Consider the following 18,635-nt stretch of genomic DNA (forward strand, 5'->3'; position numbering starts at 1 on the left):
GCTGCCTGCAGCATTTGGGAGCTCCTCTCAGGATGCCCCTGGTGTGGGCAGTGGGTCCTCTTCTGCTCCGACTGTAACAGAAACACCTTACGAAACTATGATGACAGAGACAACTCCAGTATCTGTGCAGAGGATTCACAGTCAGTCAGCTCCTTCCAGGACTCAGGAAATCTGAGGACAAAGACCACAGTCATTGAAATTCCCAGAGGAGAGAGGTAAAGATCCTGCCTGTAGCTCAGGGGAAAGTGCAGGGATGGGGGTGGTTGTCATGGTGGGGTTGCTGCCTTGGGTTTCACAGGGTTATACTTTGTTGTTACCAGTCACTTTGTTATGTTTGTATTTTCAGTAAATTCAGAGACGGAACACCACTAAATAAATCCTTCACCATATTACTGGGTCTTTAACAGTTCACTGGGAATGTGAGATGGGAAATACAGCACTGAATGAGCTCAATACAATTCCAATGCCTTTGTTTCATGTAGTGACGGCTCCAGGGAAATTATAAAACATTCACAGAAACAGTAACAGTGCTGGAGATGGTGGGAGATTTATTACACTGAATGGCTGTGAGAGTTAAGGTCCATGGAGAACATGTCTGTATTACTGAATCTCCATCCTCCCTGACACATATCCCATGTCCCTAGCCTGTGGTCCATGGGGTTCCTCATCATGAAGCATCTGGTCAACACTGTATTGCATCACACTTTGTTCAAAGCTTCTCCACTCTAACTCCAGGTTGTAGAGAACACAGCACAACACCAGGACATTGAGACCCTCGCTGGGTATATTGAATAGTTCCACCAGATCTATCTTTAGAATTCCTCTGGCCTGTGCAATGGTCACACAATTTGTCCTGTAGCAGCTGTTTTCTCTCTCCTCTGTGACAGTGTTTGGGTTACACACAGGCATAATTACCCATCCCTTCAGTGGGTAGAGCTTGTCTTTATTAATTATTTCAGGGGATGATGGTATCACGGGCAATGCAAACACTTGCAGCCCATCCCCAATTGCCCTTGAGAAGGAGGTGGTGAGCCATCATCTTAAATTCTGCACAGCAGTGCGTGGAGCCTGAAGAGATAGGAGAGGCACTGAATGAGTATTTTTCGTCAGTTTTCATGCAGGAAAAAGTCAGTGTAGTCGAGGAGAATACTGCGATACCAGGTAGTAGACTAGACGGGATTGAGGTACATAAGGAGGTGGTGTTGGCAATTCTTGAGAGTATGAAAATAGATAAGTCCCCTGGGCCGGATGGGATTTACCCTAGGATTCTTTGGGAGGCTAGGGAGGAGATTGCAGAGCCTTTGGCTTTGATCTTCATGTCGTCATTGGCTTCAGGTATAGTGCTGGAAGACTGGAGGATAGCAAATGTTGTCCCCTTGTTCAAGAAGGGGAGTAGAGACCATCTTGGGAATTACAGACCAGTGAGCCTTACTTCTGTTGTGGGCAAAGTTTTGGAAAGAATTATAAGGGATAGGATTTATAATCATCTAGAGGGAAATAAATTGATTACATAAGAACATAAGAAATAGGAGCAAGAGTAGGCCATCTGGCCCTTCGAGCCTGCCCCGCCATTCAATAAGATCATGGCTGATCTGTCGTGGCTCAGTTCCACATTCCCGCCCTCTCCCCACAACCCTTAATCCCCTCGCTTATCAAAAACCCATCAACCCGCATCTTAAAAATATTTAGCGAGGTAGCCTCCACCACTTCAACGGGCAGAGAATTCCAGAGATTCACCACCCTTTGAGTGAAGAAGTTCTTCCTCAACTCCATTCTAAACCGTCCCCCCTTTATCTTGAGGCTGTGCCCCCTAGTCCTACTGTCCTTTCTGAGCGGGAAGAGTCTCTCCACCTCTATCCTATCCATCCCATTCATCATCTTATACGTCTCAATGAGATCTCCCCTCATTCTTCTAAACTCTAACGCGTACAAGCCTAGTTTATTCAGCCTCTCCTCATAGCTCAACCCCCTCAACTCCGGCATCAGCCTAGGGAGAGTCAACACGGTTTTGTGAAGGGTAGGTTGTGCCTCACAAACCTTATCGAGTTTTTTGAAAAGGTGACCAAAGAGGTGGATAAGGGTAAGGCAGTTGACGTGGTGAATATGGATTTTAGCAAAGTGTTTGATAAAGTTCCCCATGGTAGGCTACTGCAGAAAATGCAGATGCATGGGATTGAGGGTGATTTAGCAGTTTGGATCAGGAATTGGCTAGCTGATAGAAGACAGAGGGTGGTGGTTGATGGAAAATATTCAACCTGGAGTTCAGTTACAAGTGGTGTACCTCAGGGATCTGTTTTGGGGCCACTGCTGTTTGTCATTTTCATAAATGACCTGGATGAGGGTGTAGAAGGATGGATTAGTAAATTTGCTGATGACACCAAAGTCAGAGGAGTTGTAGACAGTGAGGATGGATGTTACAGTTTGCAGAGGGACATAGATAAGCTGCAGAGCTGGGCTGAGAGGTGGCAGATGGATTTTAATACGGAAAAGTGTGAGGTGATTCACTTTGGTAAGAGTAACAGGAGTACAGAATATAGGGCTAATGGAAGGACTCTTGGTAGTGTTGACGAGCAGAGAGATCTCGGGGTACATGTGCATAGATCCCTGAAAGTTGGCACCCAGGCTGATAAGGCTGTTAAGAAGGCGTACAGTGTGTTAGCTTTTATTGGTAGAGGGATTGAATTTCGGAGCCGCGAGGTCACGTTACAACTGTACAAAACTCTGGTGCGGCCGCACTTGGAGTATTGCGTACAGTTCTGGTCACCGTATTATAAGAAAGATGCGGGGGCATTGGAAAGGGTGCAGAGGAGGTTTACCGGGATGTTGCCTGGTATGGTGGGAAGGTTCAAGGGAAAACTGCAATGGGTGCAGGAAAGGCATGTGCCGGTTAGGAGAAAGGATGGGAAAGGTAGGATTAGAGAGCCGTGGATTACCAGAGATATAGAAGACCTGGTTAGGAAGAAACAAGAGGCGCATGTCAGGTCTAAGCAGCTGGGAACGGAGAGAGCGTTGGAGGAATAGAGAGAGAGTAGGAGGGATCTCAAACGGGGAGTTAAGAGAGCAAAGAGGGGGCATGAGATGGCTTTGGCAGGTAGGGTTAAGGAGAATCCAAAGGCGTTTTCCTCCTATCTTAAGGACAAAAGGGTGGTTAGGGGTAAAATCGGTCCTGTTAGGGACAGACGTGGGGAATTGTGCTTAGAGGCAGAGGGAATGGGGGAGATCCTGAATGAATACTTTGCGTCGGTATTCACGAAGGAGAGGGGCTTGATGTCTGGTACGGTCATTGAGGGAGCAGTAGACCAATTGAAAGATCTATCGATTACAAGGGAAGAAGTGTTAGGGTTTTTAGCTGGCATTAAAACCGATAAATCTCCGGGGCCCGATTGCATTTATCCTAGGCTGCTTAGGGAGGCGAGGGATGAGATTGCTGGGCCTCTGACGCGAATCTTTGTCTCTTCTTTGGACACAGGTGAGGTCCCAGAGGACTGGAGGATAGCGAACGTGGTACCGTTGTTTAAAAAGGGTAGGAGGGATAGCCCGGGTAACTATAGGCCGGTGAGTTTAACATCAGTGGTAGGCAAGTTGATGGAGAAGATTCTTAGGGATAGGATGTATGAGCACTTAGAGCAGTGCGATCTGACTAAGGATATGCAGCATGGCTTTGTCAAGGGGAAGTCTTGCCTTACGAATCTGGTAGAATTCTTTGAGGAGGTGACAAAAACAGTCGACGAAGGACGAGCCGTTGATGTCGTCTATATGGATTTCAGTAAGGCGTTTGACAAAGTCCCTCATGGTAGGTTGGTGCAGAAGATTAAAGCTCATGGGACATGTGGTCAGGTATCTCGATGGGTAGAGAACTGGCTTGCAAAGAGGAGTCAGAGTAGTAGTGGAGGGGTCTTTTTCTAGCTGGAGGTCTGTCACTAGTGGTGTGCCGCAGGGCTCGGTACTGGGACCTCTTCTCTTTGTAGTGTATATAAATGACTTGGAAGAGGGAGTAAGTGGTGTGATCAGCAAATTTGCTGATGACACCAAGATGGCTGGATTGGCAGGCAGTGAGGAGCAGTGTCTGGCAATACAGTAGGATATTGATAGGCTGGTATATTGGGCAGATATATGGCAAATGGAGTTTAATCCGGATAGATGTGAGGTGATGCATTTTGGCTGGAATAATGTAGGGGGGAGTTATATGATAAAGGGTAAGCCCATAAGGAGTATAGAATCGCAACAAGACCTGGGGGTGCAAGTGCACAGGTCTTTGATGGTGGCAGTGCAAGTGGAGAGTGTGGTGAAGAAAGCCTATGGTATGTTAGCCTTTATAGGAAGAGGTATAGAATATAAGAGCTGGAGTCTAATGTTGCAGTTGTACAGAACGTTGGTTAGACCGCATTTAGAGCACTGCATCCAGTTCTGGTCGCCTTACTACCGGAAGGACGTGGAGACTCTGGACAGAGTGCAGAGGAGGTTTACCAGGATGTTGCCTGGTTTGGAAGGACTGGGATATGAGGAAAGATTGAAGAAATTGGGGCTCTTTTCCCTTGAAAGACGCTGACTGAGGGGGGGATCTAATAGAGGTATATAAGATTATGAAGGGTATAGGTATAGAGTAAACAGAGGTAAGCTATTTCCTATGATAGAGACACATAAGAAATAGGAACATAATAGGAGCAGGAGTAGGCCATCTAGCCCCTCGAGCCTGCCCCGCCATTCAATAAGATCATGGCTGATCTGTCGTGTCTCAGTTCCACATTCCCGCCCTCTCCCCATAACCCTTAATTCCCTTGCCTATCAAAAACCTATCAACCCGTGACTTAAATATATTTAGCGAGGCAGCCTCCACCACTTCAACGGGCAGAGAATTCCAGAGATTCACCACCCTTTGAGTGAAGAAGTTCTTGAGGGCACAACGGGGACAACGGGCCATGGACTTAAGGGGAGTAGGGGAGAAGTATAACACAGATATTAGAGGGAGGTTTTTCACACAGAGGGTAGTGGGGGTATGGAATGCTCTGCCAAGTAAGGTGGTGGAGGCAAACACACGAGTCATTTAAGAGTAACTTAGACAGGCACATGACTGGGTTGGAGATGGGTGGATATAGGAGATTGTTTTAAATAAGGGTCATTAGCATTGGGGCGTCCCTGGTAAGGTAAATGGATATGGTACAATAATAGTGTTTTTTTTCCCCTTTTCATTCACAGGTTTTAAGTCGGTCCGCCTTGTTGTCCAACGAGGGGCATACACGCGATGGGTCGTACTGGGGCTGCTCTTGGTTGTTTGAGATTGGCCTAGTGCTTCACGTCGTTAGTGTGTGCCTAAACTGGACCAGATACTGGGCAAGACGACAGCTCAGTGACTATCACTGATTGCTCTGCAGACACATGGATTTGGGCCGGTGTCTGTGGGAGTTTGCGCATTCTCCCCGTGCTTGCGTGGGTTTTCTCCGGGTGCTCCGGTTTCCTCCCACACCCCAAAGATGTGCTGTTAGGCTGATTGGCAGGAATAAATTGTCCTTAAATCAGTTTCCCTCAATCTGGATGGCCATAAAACATTAGACAGGGGTCGTGGGTAGGGAGGTGGACTGGTGGTGTTCAGACGGCAGCGCGGGCTCGTTGGGCCGAAGGGCCTGTTTCCCGGTCTGTTTTTGTTCTTTTGTCTTATGAGGAGAGGCTGAGGGACTTGAGGTTATTTTCATTCGAGAGAAGAAGGTTATAAGGTGACCTAATTGAGGCATACAAGATGATCAGAGGGTTAGATAGGGTGGACAGTGAAAGCCTTTTACCTCGGATGGTGATGATGAACACAAGGGGACATAGCTTTAAATTAAGGGATGGTAATTATAGGACGGATGTCAGAGGTAGGTTCTTTACTCAGAGGGTAGTAAGAGCATGGAATGCCCTGCCTGCAGCAGTTGTGGACTCGCCAACTTTAAGGGTGTTCAAATGGTCAGTGGATAGGCATATGGATAACATTGGAATAGTTTAGGTTAGAGGGTCATTAGATTGGTTCCACTGGTCGGCGCAACATCGAGGGCTGAAGAGCCTGTACTGCACTGTAATGTTCTATATGCTGCTTCCCCTCTGTGGTCTGGTGGCTGTGTGCTGGAACTTCACCAGGTTCACATCTCATTTTTAGATAAACCCAAGTCTCATTTGTTGATATATGTAAAGAAAATTAGTCACAGTAACACAGTACTGGTTGCCGGGGGAAGCCCACTGTCAGCTTCCTATCAATGAAAAGGTACAGTTCACCTCTCCTGCCTGTTTCCTGTCACTGCCTTTGTCTCTTTTCAGGCTGCCTTTGTCTCTTTTATTTCAGGGTCTCCAACTTTGATCCTCAGCTTATTATGTGTTTACTAATAGCGGATAGTGTTTTTAATAACATGAATACTGATAGTAATGGTATATTTAGTATCATTATTTGTGTTCTTAAAAACAATGTCCATTATTAATAGGGATATGATTCAGACTATTCTGCACTGTGATTATTGCCATTGCCAGCTGAGCTGTGCCTTGAACTGCTGAGCTGTAAGCTCTGGAATTCTCTTCATAACCCTCCCCACCTCCATCTCTGCATTCTCTTTTAAGATGCTCCTTAAGCTCCGTTTAATATAAATTTGAGAGTGGATCCCTCGGGATAAAACTCATCAGAATTCCATGTAGTTTGTAATCTGCCTTACCAATATACAGCAGTTTTCTATGTTTAATCAAACTGAGAAGCCGACAGACAGAAACATCTATAATCTGAATGACAAATTAAACTAAATTAAACATGTGACCTGCCATATCTGGTAATTCTATAAACATTTAATTGTTTTGTCCATCTTTTTTATTCACATGAATGGTTTTGAGAATAATTATAAATGATTAGTTAAATCTTTCACTCCTGAATCTCACAGTTTATTGTAACTGAGGTTCAGACACATCACTGACTGGTTTGTACTGAGAGCAGAGGTGAGAATATCTGAGGCTGTTACTCTCCAAACTGGACATCAGAGAGAGAAAGATTTCAGGAATCAGAGTGAATCCGTGGTGTTTAACACGAATACTGACAGGAATGATGTGGAATGGTTATTAATGACACTATTACTGACACTGATTATAATTTACAGTGTTAGACATTCACTGATTATTAACACAATCTCACACAGTCTGATACTTACTCCAGTTTCTGTATTTTACATTCTGGATTCCTCAGAGCCGCAGACAATAGTTTCACTCCTGAATCTCCCACTTTATTATCACCCAGACTAAATGGAGAAAGTGAGAAACACATTAAATTCACATTAATATTCAGCAGGAGAAATAGCTGGGTCTGTTTTTGTATAAGAAGTTTAGCTGCAGTGGTGAATTGATTTAAGTTACTATACCTCACCCAAGTTGATTTTTCTCTAAACCCTAGCTGTGACTGTGACACTGCATTCTGGACTCTTTCCTTTCCTTCCCTATGTACGGTAAGCTTTCGCACTAATAAATGTGACAATAATAAATCAAATAATATCAAACCTTTTCTGTTGAATGGAAAAAGCAATAGTCAGCATTGGAAAATGATGAACAATTCACTCTCACTGGTTTGCCTACTGGGGGAAACCACTTTTACATCTCTCAAAATGTATATTTTGTTTAATTGTCCATGGGATATGTCGATGGCGAGACCAGCATTTATTTCCCACTGCTAATGGCCCCTAGAGGAGGTGATGCCCATATCCTGTGAACAAGAAAGTAATTTTAAACATGTCCCACATTCTGGTCTCATTTCCTGATCATCAGAATTACCCTCCTGAATCTCACTGACCCTGCTACATTTCCAGAAATTCAAATCATTTCTGCCGTTACATAAATCCAGGGTTTTATGAGAATTGTACATTTTACTGAGAGTTAAATGATAAATCTGTGAGAGTGGATCTCTCAGTATTCTCTGTGCTTAACATCTATTGTCATTTTACATTATACCTCAGGCTGAGTTAAACTGTGCTAACTGTTGCTTTAAGATCCATCCCCTAGATTTTATACAAAAAGGAAAGATTATTCTCCCGTTAGAAAGTTGATATATTTCTGTTTGATTAGTTTATAGGGGAGGGGTGTCTCCCGTTACATTCCACAATAAACAGGCTCTACATTTTCTGCAGGTATGGCTAGTGTTCTATCTCCGGGAATTACCGGGAGTTTCCTCTTCCCGGTAGATCCTCACATAGGAAAAGGATTATCCGAAAATCCTGTTTCATATCACTGACAGTTTGACTGGAGATTTTCCTCATTCAGGAAATGCTGGTTTCCTCGGCTCAGATCTAAGCTCTACAGTCCTGCCACATTTAACTGTGAATGGTAGTGGATGATGAAATAACAGAAGGAGGAGGATCCACAAATATCCCATCCTCATGACGGAGATGACTCACACATCAGTGCAAAAGATATGGCTCAAATATTAGTAACTAACTTCAGTGGCTGAACCATCCAGAGGTCCCCAGCATCACAGATATGTCATCAGCTAATTCGATTCACTCCATATGATATGAAGAAATAGCTAAAAGGTAACGGATACGAGAAAGACCACAGATCCTGACAATATTCCAGTACTGAAGATTACTGCTCCAGAAGTTGTTCTGTTCCTAGCCAAGCTGTTCCATTAGAGCTACAACACTGATATTTACCCAAAATGGTGGGAAATTGCCCAGATATGACAGTAAACAAAGAGAGAACAAATCCAATCTGACCATTTACCACCCCATCAGTCTACTCTCGATCATCAGCACAGTAATGGAAGGCATCATCGAGACTAACAAGCAGCACTTAATTAGCAATGATCCGCTCGCTGACTCTGAGCTGGTGCTTACTTAGGGTCGCTCAGTCCCCAACCTCATTACAGCCTTGATGCAAACACAGACAACAGAGCTGAACTCAGGATGTGAGATGTGAGTGACTGCCCTTGTCACCAAGGCAGAATATGACCACATGTAGCAAAAGGAGCCAGGGATAAACTGAAATCAATTGAAAAAGAGAAAAAGACCTCTCTACCAGTTGGAGTAATACCAGCAAAAAGAAGATATTTATTCTTGGACCATCTACAAGATGCAGTGCAGCAACTCACCATGGCCCGTTACACAGCACCTTCCAAACTGGGGATTTCTATCACTGGATGGACAAGGGCAGCAGATGAATGGAAACATCACCACCTGGAAGTTCCCTTCCAACATACACACCATCCTGACTTGGAAATATATTCCTTCTCAATGACTGGGTCAGCATCCTGGGACTCGCTATCTCACAGCTTTGTGGGTGCACCTACATCACAGGATCCCTAAGTGCAATGCCGGTGATATAATTGTGAGCATCGTTGCTTTCCAAGCAGTTGATACGGGTTTAATTCCCAGCTTTCTCTGTTTGTTGGAGTGGGTGAGGTGAGGGTCATCTCATCTCCAGGAAATCACAGCAGGAATTTCTCAGGAGAGTGCCCGAGGCACAACCGTCTTCAGCTGCTTCATCAATTACACTTCATCCATCATCAGGTCAGAAACAGATTAGCCATATCAATACTGTGGCTGTGAGAAGATTAAAGGCCAGGATTTCTGCACAGAGTAACTCATCTCCTGACTTCCAAATACATTTCCACCATCTACAAGACAATGTCAAGAATTTGATTGAATTCACTTGTTTGCATGAGTGCAGCTCAAGATACGGGAAGTTCGCCACCATCCGGAATAACTCTGCTTGTTGACTGGTACATCACCCAGCACCTTCAACATTCATTCCATCCACCACAGAGATACAGAGCGAGCAGTGTGTACCATCTACAAGATTCAATGCAACAATTCCCAATGGCCCATTACAAACTTGTGATTTCTATCCCTAGAAGGATAAGATCATCAGACAAACGGAGACATCACCACCTGGATATTTCCTTCCAAGATACACGTCATCCTGATTTGGAAATATGTCACCGTTCTTTCACAGTGACTGATCAAAAATCCTGGGACTCTCTTTCCCACAGCATTGTCGTTGCACCTACACTACAGGAGTCCCTAAATACAATGATGCTGATATCATTGTGAGCATAGATGCTTTCCAATCAGTTGATATGGGTTTAATTCCAAGCTATCTCATTTTGTTGGAGTGGATGTTGAGCCAAAAGCAACAACCTAAAAGAGTGGGTCAATACAATTTAGTCACGTCTGTGGCTTCAGCCTGGAACACTAGTCTTAAACTTAGACGAGTGTTGGAGGGCCAGTTGATCATTTAACTACACTGAGCCAGCCCACACTGAGTTCAAAAGGGAAATGGTGAATATAATGGTGACACAGGAAAACAAAATTCATTGGTTGGAAAAAAAAAATGCAGATTGCCATTGGCTTTATATTGCTTTGGATTGGAGGAAGGACAGTAAGAAGTCTCACAACACCAGGTTAAAGTCCAACAGGTTTATTTGATAGTAAACGCTTTCGGAACACTGTTCCTTCGTCAGGTGAGTGGAGAGTTCTGGTGTTGTGAGACGTCTTATTGTGTTTACCCCAGTCCAACGCCGGCATCTCCACATCATAATTGGAGGAAGCAACTGTAAGGGTCAATGACGGTTCTGCTGTTGATGTGGTGAACACGGATATTCAAAAATCATCTGATGTAGTGACACAACAGACTTGTCGCATAAGCTTATTAAATAAATGGGAAAGTTGCAACGTCAATACAAAATTAGGTGAACGATGAGTAATGGATATTTCCCAGGCTGGAGGATGTCTGTAGTGGAGAACCCTAGCGGTCAGTCTTGGGATCCCTGCTTTTCCCTGATATATATGAATGATCTCGGTGTTTAGTCTTGAGGAAAATTTCAAAATTTGTTGATCACAGAAATCTTTGCAGCATCGGAAACTGTGAGGAGGGGAGCTTGGGACTGAAAAACAGACCATGGTGGAGTGTACAGATAGGTGGCAGATTAAATTCAATGCAGAGACGTGTGAGGTGAGACTTTCAGGAAACGTACATGAGGAAGCAATATAAAATAATCGGTAGAATTGTGAACGGATTGCAGGATCAGAGGGACTGGACGTATATGTACATTGATCATTGCTGTTAGCAGGGTAAGTGTAGGTAGCAGTTAATAAAGAATACAGAATCTTGGGTTTTACTGTTATGAAATAGTTTATGTTTGTGGGCATCAGATAATAATCCCTGAGTTTAAGTTTAATTTGTGTTTCTGTGCTTGTGAGCTCAGAAAGGACCAAAACTTTAATTTCACTTCATGTTAAACAAAGCTGCCTGCCTGGTTTCACTTTAAACTGTCCCTGCATTTCAATTTAAGGGTTACAACATTGTAATACTTAGAGGTATTTTTTTGAAAGGTTGTTTATATTCAGAGACCCACAATGAATGAGAGAAACACTGAGTTTCAGTTGTAACCAGTTAACCCAAGAAACAAGACGGTGTTCACAGAGGCTTCCAGTAGAGGCAGGACAATGCAGGGACTCAGAAAGCAGAACCCAAAAGATAAATCACCGTCAGAAACCAAGAAGGAAAAGAGGAGTGTCAGGAAGATAGAAGTCAAAGTGACAATAAAACCTGAATCTGAACAAGCTACTGCTCCCAAAGTTAAAGAGAGGAGCAGAGAGAGGCTCCCAGTTACAGACAGAGCTGCTAGGTACGGACATGGTAAAGTTTGTTCACGAGAATCCAGACACCTGATATCATCCTAAAGTTGGTGACACCTTCATACAGTCTATGAGGCACTGGGGTCTGTTGGCACGGCTGACTATGGAGGAATAATGAAAGGGAACATTGAAATATTGGAGGAGGATCCTTGGTGAAGGCATCTGAGAGGAAGCATTGTTTGGGAAAATATTGCAAAGGCTGTTTTTTGTTCTAGAGTGGAGGTTCTAGAGCGGAAGCAAGCGTTCCAGTGAGATTAACTTTTTTCACAGTGTGACAAACATTTGGGGGATTTGAAGAAGAATCCACTGAAGTTACTTTGGGCGGCATTTGTCACTTAGTTTCAGAGACTGATGTATCTGACCACAGGTGGCTTGTTGGTTTACATTGACTTTGTACTCAATGAGAACATTAAAGCATAAGGTCTATTTTGTAACTTGCGACATCCTTACAGATCTGCAAAATCTGTGAAGTTAGATGGGGTGCAGTAGTGATTCACTGTAATTATTTTTTAACGAAGATTTTAGCTTTTTGCTAAAACTAAATCGACTACCTTATTATTCTGTTCATCTACATTAAAAAAATAAATAAAAGTGATGATTTACTGAGCCGGATTTTTACTCTGAGACCTGACTGTCCAATAGTCAGCTGGGATCATAACATTGTCAACAGCGGCATAGAGTACAAGAGCAAGGAGGCTGTGCTGAACCTGTAAAAGACATTAGTAAGATCTCACTTCAGTGCATCATACTTTAGGAAGGTTTAGAACACATTGGAGAGAGTGCTTACAGCATTGGGTACAGGGATATGAAAATTCAGTTACGAGGATCAATAGGAGAGGTTGTTCTCCGTGGAAGAAAGAATGATAAGAGAAGATTTGATAGAAATGTTCAAAATAGTGATGGTGCTGGGCAGAACAGGTAGCAAATCAAAATGTTGCTGTTCGTACAAGGATCAAGAACAAGAGTTAAATTGATCGACAAAAGATGCAAATACAGTGAGAAAAAAGCTTTTAAAAAAACACAGGTGTGGAATGCACTGCCTGGAATTGATGTGGAGGCTGTTTTATACTGAGCCTTTTATGAGGCTGCAGTCAGAACCGTGGAACATAGAACATTCCAGCGCAGTACAGGCCCTTCGGCCCTCGATGTTGCGCCGACCAGTGGAACCAATCTAATGACCCTCTAACCTAAACTATTCCAATGTTATCCATATGCCTATCCACTGACCATTTGAACACCCCTAAAGTTGGCGAGTCCACAACTGCTGCAGGCAGGGCATTCCACGCCCTTACTACCCTCTGAGTAAAGAGACTACCTCTGACATCCATCCTATAATTACCACCCCTTAATTTAAAGCTATGTCGCCTCGTGTTAGCCATCACCATCCGAGGTAAAAGGCTCTCACTGTCCACCCTATGTAACCCTCTGATCATCTTGTATGCCTCAATCAGGTCACCTCGTAACCTTCTTCTCTCCAATGAAAATAACCTCAAGTCCCTCAGCCTCTCCTCATAAGACCTTCCCACCATACCAGGCAACATCCTGGTAAACCTCCTCTGCACCCTTTCCAATGCCTCCACATCTTTCTTATAATGCGGCGACCAGAACTGCACGCAATACTCCAAGTGCGGCCGCACCAGAGTTTTGTACAGTTGTAACATGACCTCATGGCTCCGAAATTCAATCCCTCTACCAATAAAAGCTGGAACAGAACACTAGTGGGGTGTTATAACCTAACTGAGGTTTTTTCTTTCTCTAGACTGCAAAGTGTAAGGTTTGATACAAGACTGAACATCCACTGCGACCCTGACTGATGTCACCGGTGATCACATGAATTATAAAGGGACACTGTCCCGATATAACACACACCAACTATAATCGATAACAGAGGCAGCATATAGGAAAATAATCCTGATAATAATTAGCCCCAAACTGTAAGCTGTACCAAACACAAGAGGAAAAAAATCCTTTCTAGTATCATACATAATCAGATGTTTCTGTTGGGAGAGTGAAATATCCTGTTTTAATTTTTGTAGGGAGCCCTAATTCACTGAAGAATGTGATATTCACTGATTCTGCCAACATTTATTGCCCATTTGCCATGAAAATCTGCATTCTCGAACTGCTGTAGTTTTATCAGAGAATCATCGATTTATTACAGGTTCAGAATGAGGCCAATCGGCCCATCATGTCTGCAGCTGCTCTGAAATGAACATTATTACTCTGCACCATTCTCCCACACTTTCTCTGTGACCATTGGACATTGTTTCCCTCTCGACTTCCTCAACTGAACATGTCTCTGTTTTATTAGAACAAAGGAAATGGTTTCTGAACAATGAAAATATCAGGGACGGGACCAAACAAACAGTTACCTCAACTCCTGACACTTGTGCAGAACGGGTCCCAGCCGCTGGAACCCTTCACACTGAATGTCGCATCGCTGTAGATCGAAGTGTTTTATTGTATCACAGAATCCAATGATATGAGACAGGACTGCACAGTCAATCGGGGTCAGTCCCAATCCACTAAATGAAAGTGTTTTCACAGATCCCACTGTGTTCCGAGCCAGTGCTTTATTCTGAGACTCAAACAGGTAGTGGAATGTGTTCAGGAGGTTCCTTTTCCCAGTTTCAGTCTGTGTGTTTCCAATCTGCCCTTCAACCTTCTCCTTCACCCAGTCAATTACTCGGCAGGTTGTTTGATGAAGAAATTTACCCAGAAACTCCTCCAGGGGTCGAGCTGACTGTGGGGAGGAGAGACCAGCAACAAAACGGAGAAATATCTCAAATCGCCCATCTTCCTCGCTATGGGCTTCACTGAGGAGTTTCCTGATATCCCCGGGATCTGGAGTCAGGAATTGTGTGAGTGCAGCTACAAACTCTTGGATGGTGAGGTGTGGGAATGTGTAAACCACACACTGGGCAGAATCATCTCTCTCCAAAAGTTCCATCAGGAACCCAGACAGGAACTGGGAAGGTTGTAGATTGTACTCAATCAAATCTCCATCCCTAAACACAATCTTCTTCTTGGAGACTCCTGTGTAGGCCATCTCACCAAGCTTCAGTAACACATCACGGGGGTTTTCAATCTCTCGGCCATGGTTTTTCAGAATGTTGTAAATATAGTAGGAATATAGTTGGGTGATGGTCTTGGGAACTCGCTGCTGTTCCCTGTCTCTTTGTGTAAAGAAGGGACCCAGTGACAGAGCGAGGATCCAGCAGTAGGAAGGGTTATAACACATGGTGTACAGGATCTCGTTCTCCTCCACGTGTTTGAAAACAGCTACTGCCACTGTCTGATCTTCAAAAAACTTGTTGAAATATTCCTTCTGTTCATCACCAACAAATCCCAGGATTTCAGCCCAGACACTGATCTCAGCCTTTTCTAATAAATGTAATGCAGTGGGGCGGCTGGTCACTAGCACTGAACATCCTGGGAGCAGCTTGTGCTGTATTAAACTGTACACAATGTCAGACACTTCACACCAGCATTCAGGATCTGTGCACATGGACTGAGGTTCTGTATTTCTCCGATTGTCGGCAAAATCAATCCTGTCCTTGAATTCATCCAAACCATCGAATATAAACAGCAATCCCTCTGGGTTCTTCCAGAGCTCTCCCAGAATATTCCCAAAGTAAGGATAGAAAAACAGTATCAGATTCCTCAGGTTTATTCTACAGTTAATAGTGTTCAAATCCCGGAATTTAAAACTGAAGACAAATTGAAAGTGTGGGTATATTTTCCCAGTGGCCCAGTCATAAACAATCTTTTGTACCATTGTTGTTTTTCCAATTCCCGGGACTCCGCTCACTGCTGCTGAATTCCCAGATTTGGATTTTCTCTGGGAAAAGCTGCTCTGGAACAATTGATCAGTTCGGATTTTTTCCAGTTCTCTCTGGAGATGTTTCTCTCTCCATTTTTCATGGTCTCGGCCTCTTGCCAGCAGTTCATGTTCGACAAGTGTCCGATCTCGAACATTGGAAATAATCGTTAGCTCAGCGTATCGATCAACCAGCTGGAAAATCTTAACCTTCTCCTTTATGAGGATAGTGTTCACTCTCAGTGTTTCAGTTTGTACCCGGAGTGTCTCCTTGTGCTTCTGTTGGAGATCTTCAATCAGAACAGAGAGAAAATGTTAGTTGCATTAAGACACTGTCTTTACTGATTTGAGAGATTTATTTTACACTGTCAGTCAAGGTTTGAGTAGGATATAAAATTGCGTTATTGGAAATCTCATTTGACAATGATTAATTTCCATTTAAAGTTTCAGATCATCGCTTAATTCCAATATTTCTATAACATGCTGAGGGTGATTCTCCCAAACAGGAATCTAAATGTCGAATGTGTGTAAAAACTGGAGTAAATCATGCTGGACTTTTCAGCAGGAGTTTCAAAATGAATCTCCCACAATCTGTGCACAGCAGAGTGGACGGAGCCTATTCCAGTTGGAGAGACCGGCAGCATCGTGCTGAGTGGCCACTGTGCGTGCGATGATCTGTCAGCGCAGAGATCGGCGCATGGGTAGTGGCCCCACCATGGCGGCGGCCAACATTTCTCCTCCTCCGACACGTCCTGACGCGCCCCCCACACCTCAGCAGACTGACCCCGCTGTAAACTTGACACCCCCCAGCAGGCTGATCCCCCCTCCCCACCCTGATGGCCAGCCCCAATCGCTGTCCTCCCTCCCTCCATCACTCAGCCTGAATGCAGAGTGGAAGCGGGACTCCCCACTCTCACTCCCACAGGCCCAATCCTCATTAGGCCCCGAACCCTTGGCACTCTTCAATACCCAGTCAGCAGTTCCAAGGTGTCCTGGACATTCGCATTTTGTCCCTTTGGCAGTGCCGAGGGCCCAGGCTGGCAATGCCCAGGGTACCCCAGCCACCTCCAACCTGGGGGCCTCAATGTCATCCCCTTCACTCCAGTGGGGTCTGGTCTCCAGCTCCCTGCAAATGGGAAGTTCTACAAAACCCCTTCTCATGTGAGGAGGTGGTGGGACAAGACGCTAGAGGGCCTGGAAATTTCAGTCCTGGGCCCTCTAACGACTTTTAAGCAGATTCAAATGTGCATTGTAATAATTTATACAGCTCCACGCCGATCTCTCTGGCACAGAGCTGACGGTGCCTGAAATCCAGCTGCGGGAGACACATGCAGGCGATGGCCCCCAGCGGGGAGCCTGTGAAACGGCTCTGCACCGGTCTCCTGCGCTATCAAAACAGCACAGCGAGCTGGGAGAATCACCCCCATTGATTTTACAAAGGTGATGTTTTAACTCTGATGGTTAATACTTTCCTCCCTGCCCTTATTATGGACATCTCACTGGTAGATCTTGATTATATAACAGTCAACATAGTTTGTGAACTAGTCAGAGCTCCCAATCTGCTGCAGAAATGGTAAGTGGGATATTAGACACTGTGTGGTAGCGGGAGAGACTGTAATTGTTCAGGAGTCTCACTGTTACTGTATGTAAACTTCAATAGGTTCTCTGTCATACTGTGTGTATTAGAAAAGCAACAGTTTTGAACATGGAAAGTTCTGCTATTCTATCAGGCTGTTATCGCATTAAGTGAGTTATTGGGAGCCGTTTGGCTCAGTTGGATGGAAGCTTGATGTGGTTTCTGTTCGAACAACAGCCTGACGACCGATCCCTGTTCTTTCTAAGGTGAATTCAGGACCTCGCTCGTTGCCCTGCCCATGGTGGAGATATAACCTGCCTTTAGACAGAGAACTCAAAAATAACCTTCCTGTTTTATCGTGTGTCAGTAATCACTAATTATATTTCAGGGATTGTACACACAGATTTAACAATTCTGCTTTAATAACAGTCGAGCCATGACAGAAACAAGAAATAGAACAACAAGCCACTTTACAAAGTGTAATATGAAAGCAGTAAACATTTGAAGTTCATTTGAACTGTTTACCAATAATTTTAATGTTTTGATTAATTCTGTCTCTTGTTTCTTTGTAATGCGAAAATGTCACTTTCTTAGTTCTCACACTGACTTCAAACATAACCTCTGAATTAAAGGATTGCTGAGTAGACCAGTGTGCTGTCTTTCACTGCTATTCAGAAACAACCAGTAGTTTTGCATCAAGCCCAGATATTCTTTTTTTCCTCAGATTTCTGCTTCAGATCAATGTTCAATTGTGTGAACATCAGCAGTTAGTCTGAGAAAAGGAGGTGACAAAAGTGATTGAGGAAGGAAGGGCCATGGATGTCGTTTAAATGCATTTCAGTGAAGCATTTGATAAGGTCCCTCATGGCAGGCTGGTGCAGAAGATTAAATCTCACGGGATCAAAGGTGAACTAGCTAGATGGATACAGAACTGACTTGGCCATAGAAGACAGAGGGTAACAGTGGAGGGGTCTTTTTCTGATTGGAGGTTGGAGACTAGTGGTGTTCCGCAGGGCTCTGTACTGGGACCATATAAATGATGTGGAAGATGATGTAGCTGGTCTGATGATCTGGAGGAGGGAACCAAGTGTATGGTGTCGAAATTTGCTGATGACACCAAGATTGGTGAAACGGCAAATTGCGCGTAGGGTGTGGAGAGTCTGCAGAAGGATCTAGATAGGCTGGGCGAATGGGCCAGGAACTGGCAAATGGAATTTAATGTTGGCAAGTGCGAGGTGGTCCACTTCGGTAGGAATAATGGTAGGAAGGATTATTACTTACGGGGCGAAAAACTGCAGCAGGCGATGGTGCAGAGGGACCTCGGGGTCCTTGTGCATGAGTCGCAAAAACCCAGCTTGTAGGTGGTCAGGAAGGTGAATGGGATGCTGGCCTTCATAGTGAGGGGGATTGAATATAAGAACATAAGAAATAGGAGCAGGAGTAGGCCATCTAGCCCTTCGAGCCTGCCCCGCCATTCAATAAGATCATGGCTGATCTGTCGTGGCTCAATTCCACTTTCCCGCCCTCTCCCCATAACCCTTAATCCCCTCTCTTATCAAAAACCCATCAACCCACGTCTTAAAAATATTTAGCGAGGTAGCCTCCACCA

General features: G+C 44.3%; 1 protein-coding gene across 4 annotated transcripts in view; it reads right to left on the reverse strand.

Annotated features, from left to right (window-relative positions):
• LOC145337430 (NACHT, LRR and PYD domains-containing protein 3-like) overlaps nt 1-18,635 on the reverse strand; it is a 97,771-nt gene that overhangs the window by 40,614 nt on the left and 38,522 nt on the right. For all 4 annotated transcript variants that reach the window (XM_080182203.1, XM_080182204.1, XM_080182202.1 and 1 more), the window contains 2 exons: nt 14,003-15,740; nt 7,158-7,244 (listed from right to left, as the gene is read on the reverse strand). In XM_080182203.1, the coding sequence (XP_080038329.1) occupies nt 7,158-7,244; nt 14,003-15,740 (1,825 nt within the window). The remainder of the gene's footprint in view (nt 1-7,157; nt 7,245-14,002; nt 15,741-18,635) is intronic.

This window comes from Carcharhinus amblyrhynchos, unplaced genomic scaffold, assembly GCF_965287045.1.
Source record: "Carcharhinus amblyrhynchos unplaced genomic scaffold, sCarAmb.v2.hapA scaffold_48, whole genome shotgun sequence".
Taxonomy (NCBI): domain Eukaryota; kingdom Metazoa; phylum Chordata; class Chondrichthyes; order Carcharhiniformes; family Carcharhinidae; genus Carcharhinus; species Carcharhinus amblyrhynchos.